The following is a 6,890-nucleotide window of genomic DNA, read 5'->3' on the forward strand; positions in this document are numbered from 1 at the left end:
AATGGCGTAAAATCAGTGGTTATTAAAAACTGCAGGTACATTGCCACAAATCTAGGCAGTTGACCTCTGGGAACCAGACAAATTACATTCCGGTGGGGTGGTGGTGGTGGTGGTGCTGGTGGTGCTGGTGGTGGTGGTGCTGGTGGGGCGTCAGGGGAGGACATGGTGAAGCAGGTTGTCAAAGCAGATTTCAAATCTACTCTGGTCCAGCCACTTCTCACCAGATGGTCAGGCCACCACAGCTTGTGGCCTATGGTTGCTCTGGACTAATTCTGCGCGATGAGAGTGCTCTTGTAAAGGTCCAGAGGCTGAACCGTGGCAGGCCTGGCTGAGGAGCTGCAAGGAGTGCGAGTGGCAGAGTGGTGGGCACTGATATGGACGACATTTCCTCACAACGAAGACATCCTGCTTCGGGAGCCCCGTTAATACAGGCGGAAGGGAAAAGTGAAAAGGGACTGGCAAAATGAGTGCGACTTGATGTACGTAGTATTATTTCAGGAGCGGCCGCTTTCCTTGAGAACTCTGCCGACAAACTGCCGCGTAGGGAACCGACCACCGAGACAGCGCGGCCCGGTGGAAGCCTTGTGCTACTGAGGAGTCAACGGCCTCGGCCATCTTACGGAATCGGATTCGAAGATGATAGCATTTGTAACGAAGTCGCGCAGTAGGCGAGGCCATATTGACTCTAACTTAGAGTCCGTACGATCGGTCACCGTACGGATTCACCAACAAGGTGGCGGCGCCCTCAGGAAAGCAGCATCAGGGGCGGCCATGTTTCCTGAGAACGTATGGAGTTGGCCGACATACGGCCCCGCAATCCAGGATGGCGGCGCCTAAAAGGCAGTCGGGGCTTTAGCCGGGGCGACCACTCACTTGTCGCGGAGTTGATGCTCTGGGCCTGCGCACTAGGAGTACGGTGTCCCGGAGGCGCGACGAGAAGCGGAAGTAGTAGTGTGCGGCTTTGCAACCGCCGCGGACTCGGTGGAGTGGTTTGTGCAGGTTGCTCGGTTGCTGGCGGGGGTCGCGAAAGGGTACGCCGGGAGTTGAGAGATGGTGAGTACTGGGTCCAAGGAGAGCGTAGGCGGTAGAGGTTAGTGGGGTTGGTAACAGTGGGGTCCGTCGGCAGACGCGTGGGGGGTCTCTGGTGAACCCTAACGGGAATCTGTGGGCAAAATTGTGGGGGCGTGTGGGGAACTTCATAGGGCTCTGTGGGCCACACAATGGGGGTTCAGTGGTCCGGCTTTTCTCTGATGTGTGAACCATCTGGAGTTCTGTGGTAGCCGTTGTTGAAGTCCGTAAGGGAAGTGAAGTGGGGACTCCTGATGGAAGTTCCTTGGGGTCCGGCTGAGGGAGTCTTTAGGCGGAGTGGTGAGGGGTTTACGACGAGCCGTTACTGGGTCGCCCGTGGTGCGCAGTGCGTCCGAGGGGAACCGAGACAGGAGTCTGTGGGTAAATCAGACGGTGTTTGTGAGAACCTGCGATGGGGACCTGTGAGGAGCTACTCTGGGGGCGATGTGGGGTGAGTGGGAGTGGTAGGTATTTTAATGAGCCTTTATGAGTGTGTGGATAGATGTTAGGCTGTCAGCCTGTCCCGTAAGTGTGTCTCCCATACTTACGGGAGGTGTGGGACAGTGATGGCGGTTTCTAAGCGGAGTAATGGGACCTCCAGTAAATGATGGGGTGGGGGGCGTCTGTAGGGGACCATAATAGAGAGATATATAAAGAGCTATGTCGGGAAGCCTGTTGGCACAGTGTTGGGGTCTGTGATGAGCCGTGACTGGAGTTCTCTAAGGAGCCATAATGTGGGGGGATCCCACAGGAGGGGGATGGTTCAGACCCAGAGCCTCCAGATGCTGGAGAGGACAGCAAGTCGGAGAACGGGGAGAATGCGCCCATCTACTGCATCTGCCGCAAACCAGACATCAATTGCTTCATGATGTGAGCCGAAGGGAGAGGTGGGCAGGGCTGACACCTGTCAAGGTTGGGTGAGTTTGATGGGTCCAGCCCCTCACCTCTCCACCGCTCACCCCATCCTCTGCAGCGGGTGTGACAACTGCAATGAGTGGTTCCATGGGGACTGCATCCGGATCACTGAGAAGATGGCCAAGGCCATCCGGGAGTGGTACTGTCGGGAGTGCCGAGGTGAGGGGTGGAATGGACAGGGTAGGCAGGCGGGGGTTAGGAGGAGGAGGAGGAGCATAATTGGAGTCTGGGTCATGGGGAGTAGGGATATGTATCTGTGGGCAGAGTGATTGTTCTGTGGTGAACTGTAATAGAGGGTTCCACCAGAGGGAGCGAGAGCAGTTGGGCGGGATAGAAAAGGAGAGAAGAGGAAGAAAGAATTCTGGGACCATTCAAATCCCCCAATACCAACCCACCCTGGCCCCACACTCTGCCCCTTAGAGAAAGACCCCAAGTTGGAGATTCGTTATCGGCACAAGAAGTCACGGGAACGGGACAGCAATGAGCGAGACGGCAGTGAGCCCCGGGATGAGGGTGGAGGGCGCAAGAGGCCTACCCCGGATCCAGACCTGCAGCGCCGGGCGGGGTCAGGGACAGGGGTTGGGGCCATGCTTGCTCGGGGCTCTGCTTCGCCCCACAAATCCTCTCCACAGCCCTTGGTGGCCACACCCAGCCAGGTGAGTGGCTGCGGTGGCTGGGATATAGGTAACATGATCCCACCTCAGGCCCTACTTGGGTTCCTGATTTGTGTTCCGGGTCCGTTCCCTCAGCATCACCAGCAGCAGCAGCAGCAGCAGCAGCAGCAGCAGCAGCAGCAACAGCAGATCAAACGGTCAGCACGCATGTGTGGCGAGTGTGAGGCCTGTCGGCGCACTGAAGACTGTGGCCACTGTGACTTCTGCCGGGACATGAAGAAGTTTGGGGGCCCCAACAAGATTCGGCAGAAGTGCCGGCTGCGTCAGTGCCAGCTGCGGGCCCGGGTGAGCATGAGCAGAGCTGGGCAGGGTCAGGTTAGGGGCGCGTGTGTTCAGGAAGAGCTGACTGAGGCTGGGATTGGTGGGCCAGGTGGGTTGGGGCCTGATGACGTATAGATAGGTGGAAAGGATCCTGGCCTGGCCTGCGGAATGGGGCATGATCAGGTAGGCGGCTAGCAGGGGTCCCCCAACCCCAGGTGGGCAGGGTAGGATTAGGTGTTTCTAGGAAGTCGGGCATGCAGGGCAGGTGGAGCAGGGCTGAGCATGTCCTGGCTATTGCGGTGGTGGTGCAGGTGTACCTGGGGAGACAAGGTAGGGCTAGCTGGTGGGGCCAGGTACTTGTTGGAGGGGCAAGGGCAGGGTCATCCTCCGTCCACCTGGGGCTGACCTGGGCCTTCCTCCTGCCGGCACAGGAATCGTACAAGTACTTCCCTTCCTCGGTGAGTCCAGCCTCCCAGGGTGGGGCGGGGCATGTGGGCAGGTTGTTCAGGGCATGTCCTGAGATTCTGCCCCCCAGCTCTCGCCAGTGACGCCCTCAGAGTCCTTGCCAAGGCCTCGCCGGCCGCTGCCCACCCAGCAGCAGCCACAGCCGTCACAGAAGCTGGGACGCATCCGTGAGGACGAGGGGGCAGTGGCATCATCAGTAGTCAAGGAGCCACCTGAGGCTACGGCCACACCTGAGCCACTCTCCGATGAGGACCTACCACTGGACCCTGACTTGTACCAGGACTTCTGTGCAGGGGCCTTTGATGACCATGGCCTGGTGAGCAGGCAGAGCAGCTCGTGGTGGAAGGGTAGAGGTTACAGAAGCAGAGTACCCATAATGAAAAGAGAAGAGGCCAAGGGTATAGAGGCTGATTGGGAACTGAGTAGGTAGTGGCGTAATCGTGAGTGGGGCAGGTGGGTCAGTGTACGCCTTGTTTGTAGCCCTGGATGAGCGACACAGAGGAGTCCCCATTCATGGACCCTGCGCTCCGGAAGAGGGCAGTGAAAGTGAAGCACGTAAAACGCCGAGAGAAGAAATCTGAGAAGAAGGTGAAGGAGAGGGTGGAATGGCTGTGGGAAGGGAGAGGGCAGGGGCTGAATGGGGTGAGGGCCAGAAAGGGATGGAATGCAGGGGGAAACAGGACTATGGGGTTGATTTCAACTCCACCCTGTCCTGACCTGTCTTGTGCCATAGAAGGAGGAGAGATACAAGCGGCATCGGCAGAAGCAGAAGCACAAGGACAAATGGAAACACCCAGAACGAGCCGATGTCAAGGATCCTGCATCGCTACCGCAGTGCCTGGGGCCTGGCTGTGTGCGCCCTGCACAGCCCGGCTCCAAGTATTGCTCAGACGACTGTGGCATGAAGCTGGCAGCCAAGTGAGTCATTCTTGGAGGGTTCAAGGAAGTCTGGGTGTACAGGATGGGGCTTGACAAGATCCGTCTGTATGTCTGCCAGCTACGTGTCCACCGTTCAGTCAACCAAGCACCTATCTGTCCATCCATCCATCCACCATTCAGTCACTCAACTGCTAGTCCATCTGTCATTCAGTCACCTGTTTACTTAACCTTTCATCATTTAGTCGCCCACCCTTTCTGCCACCTTTGGCTCACCTAATCTTGTTACTTGCCACCTTCCTACCTGCATCCACCATTACTTCCTGCAGCCGCATCTACGAGATCCTCCCCCAGCGCATCCAGCAGTGGCAGCAGAGCCCCTGCATTGCTGAGGAGCATGGCAAGAAGCTTCTTGAACGTATTCGCCGTGAGCAGCAGAGCGCCCGCACCCGCCTTCAGGAAATGGAGCGCCGATTCCATGAGCTTGAGGCCATCATTGCACGCGCCAAGCAACAGGCTGTGCGGGAGGATGAGGAGGTGAGCAAGCATGGGCACAGCAGTGCGGGGCCCCGCACCTGTTCCTGCCTGGCCTCATCATTCCTCCCATCCCGTACAGAGCAATGAGGGTGACAGTGATGACACGGACCTGCAGATCTTCTGCGTCTCCTGTGGGCACCCCATCAACCCACGTGTTGCCTTGCGCCACATGGAGCGCTGCTATGCCAAGGTCAGGTGTCAGCCTGAGAGGACAGGCAGTGTGGGAACATCACTGGGTCCTTGGGAGACAGATGTGTTGTGTGGGTGCTGTCGTGGGTGGGCAGGCAGCACACATCCACAGTGCCCTCCATTTGTGCTCATCCTTCCAGTATGAAAGTCAGACGTCCTTTGGGTCCATGTACCCTACACGCATTGAAGGGTGAGTGTGGGTGCGATGTGGAGTTAAAGCAGGGAGGTGAAGCCTGGGGTTAGAAGTAGAATGTGGGGGCAGGATATGATGGGCAAGGATAAGGGGGCCCCCTTCCTTCACTCCCTCCACTACTGTCTCTCTACTGCAAACCACCAGGGCCACACGACTCTTCTGTGACGTCTACAATCCTCAGAGCAAGACATACTGTAAGCGGCTCCAGGTGCTGTGCCCAGAGCACTCACGGGACCCCAAAGTAAGGTTTTCCCTCAATCCCCCATATTGTCACCTCTCCCTTCCTCCTGCCCCACATTCATCCCTTTCTTCCCCCTCCCCTCCTTCCTTTCCTTTTCCTACCTGACTACTTTCATCAGTCCATGTTCCCTGCCTCATCACCCTTTACTCATCTCCTTTTTCCTGTCTCATCATCTCCCACTCCTCCCCTTTCCCTACCCCTTTAGTCTCTGTTTCTCCCCTTTTCCTCTCCACTCTTCCCTGAACTCTCCATTCTTTCCCTCCCTCCTTCCTTTCTGGCCCCTCCCCATTCTTATCCTTCTTGCTTTACCATGCTCCCTTCATCCCCCATGCCTTGTCTCCCTGCAGGTGCCAGCCGACGAGGTATGCGGGTGCCCCCTTGTACGTGATGTCTTTGAGCTCACAGGTGAATTCTGCCGCCTGCCCAAGCGCCAGTGCAACCGCCATTATTGCTGGGAGAAGTTGCGGCGTGCTGAAGTGGACCTGGAGCGAGTGCGCGTGGTAGGTTTTGATGCTGGACGTGGGCAGGGTGAGGCAGGGCTTCCCGAGCTCCTTCTCATGGCTCCTTCTGCTCCCCTGGCAGTGGTACAAGCTGGATGAACTGTTTGAGCAGGAGCGTAACGTACGCACAGCCATGACAAACCGGGCAGGATTACTGGCCCTGATGCTGCACCAAACCATCCAGCACGACCCCCTCACTACCGACCTGCGCTCCAGTGCTGACCGCTGAGCCTCACACCTTGCAGGGGAGCTGCCTGGAATCCCCCGTTTGTCTTTCTCCAAGGTCCCTCAGTTTCTTCTTGTACCCATCCACCACTTGACTGCCCATCTGCCCTTACCAGAGGGTCTCAGAATTTCCTCCTGTCTCTTATCTGTATTGTTTGTCTATTCTCTGCCTGGGTGGAACAGTGGAATCTGCTCACCCTTGCTTTCTCCCTGGTTTTGTTAATAAAATTTTGAAGAACCAAATTTTGGTCTCCAAACTTTCTCTAGTTGCATCTGAGTTCTCAGACCCCTGGGATAGATGACCCAGTACATGTTTTGAAAGGCTGTGAGTATATACAGGTGGTACCCACTAGGTGCAGGTCCCCCCCCTTGGGCTGTGGGAATATGACCTGCTGAGGGAGAGCCCAGTGACCTACATTCACAGCCTCTCGTTTTGAGACAGTGGGTATACAGTTAGAACTCATTCAATGTGTGGTTAATTTAGCGACACCTGTGTAAGCGTTCATATTCTCCAGATCAGAGGTATACTCACAAAATTTAGGGGATATTTCAAAATGAAAAGCTATAAAATGTCCCCTGATTTTTGTGAGCAGTGTATATTCAATGACAGACACAAACTTCTCATAAACCCTTCTTTTGGGACATGTATGCAGCAGGAGTCTACTGACTTTGAGCCAGAAACTCCCCTCTGCCTTCTCGTATTGTCCGGTCCAGTCGGCCCGCACAGCTTGGTCTTTCGAGGATGG

General features: G+C 56.4%; 1 protein-coding gene across 3 annotated transcripts; it reads left to right on the forward strand.

Moving 5' to 3' along the window:
* Window positions 1-369: 369 nt before the first annotated feature.
* Window positions 370-6,387, forward strand: CXXC1 (CXXC finger protein 1). Of its 3 annotated transcripts, none has more exons than XM_066352895.1 (15): window positions 370-1,053; window positions 1,820-1,938; window positions 2,042-2,142; window positions 2,404-2,639; window positions 2,733-2,942; window positions 3,350-3,376; window positions 3,454-3,699; window positions 3,864-3,971; window positions 4,120-4,301; window positions 4,589-4,796; window positions 4,876-4,986; window positions 5,126-5,175; window positions 5,323-5,419; window positions 5,767-5,919; window positions 6,002-6,387. In XM_066352895.1, exons 1-15 carry the CDS (start codon window positions 1,051-1,053, stop codon window positions 6,146-6,148), a joined length of 1,998 nt encoding a protein of 665 aa, XP_066208992.1. In that variant the 5' UTR covers window positions 370-1,050; the 3' UTR covers window positions 6,149-6,387. The 3 variants fall into 3 exon arrangements, with proteins under 3 accessions (XP_066208992.1, XP_066208993.1, XP_066208991.1); XM_066352894.1 differs by having other exon boundaries at window positions 380-1,053; window positions 4,117-4,301; XM_066352896.1 differs by lacking the exon at window positions 3,350-3,376 and having other exon boundaries at window positions 4,117-4,301.
* Window positions 6,388-6,890: the final 503 nt, after the last annotated feature.

Source organism: Saccopteryx leptura, chromosome 11 (assembly GCF_036850995.1).
Source record: "Saccopteryx leptura isolate mSacLep1 chromosome 11, mSacLep1_pri_phased_curated, whole genome shotgun sequence".
Taxonomy (NCBI): Eukaryota; Metazoa; Chordata; class Mammalia; order Chiroptera; family Emballonuridae; genus Saccopteryx; species Saccopteryx leptura.

What these genes read in the sequence shown, in the direction of transcription:
- CXXC1 (XM_066352894.1), top strand. An exon ending in GACATCAATTGCTTCATGAT is followed by an intron (nt 1,939 to 2,041) that starts GTGAGCCGAAGG and finishes CATCCTCTGCAG; the next exon opens with CGGGTGTGACAACTGCAATG. An exon ending in TGGTGGCCACACCCAGCCAG is followed by an intron (nt 2,640 to 2,732) that starts GTGAGTGGCTGC and finishes CCGTTCCCTCAG; the next exon opens with CATCACCAGCAGCAGCAGCA.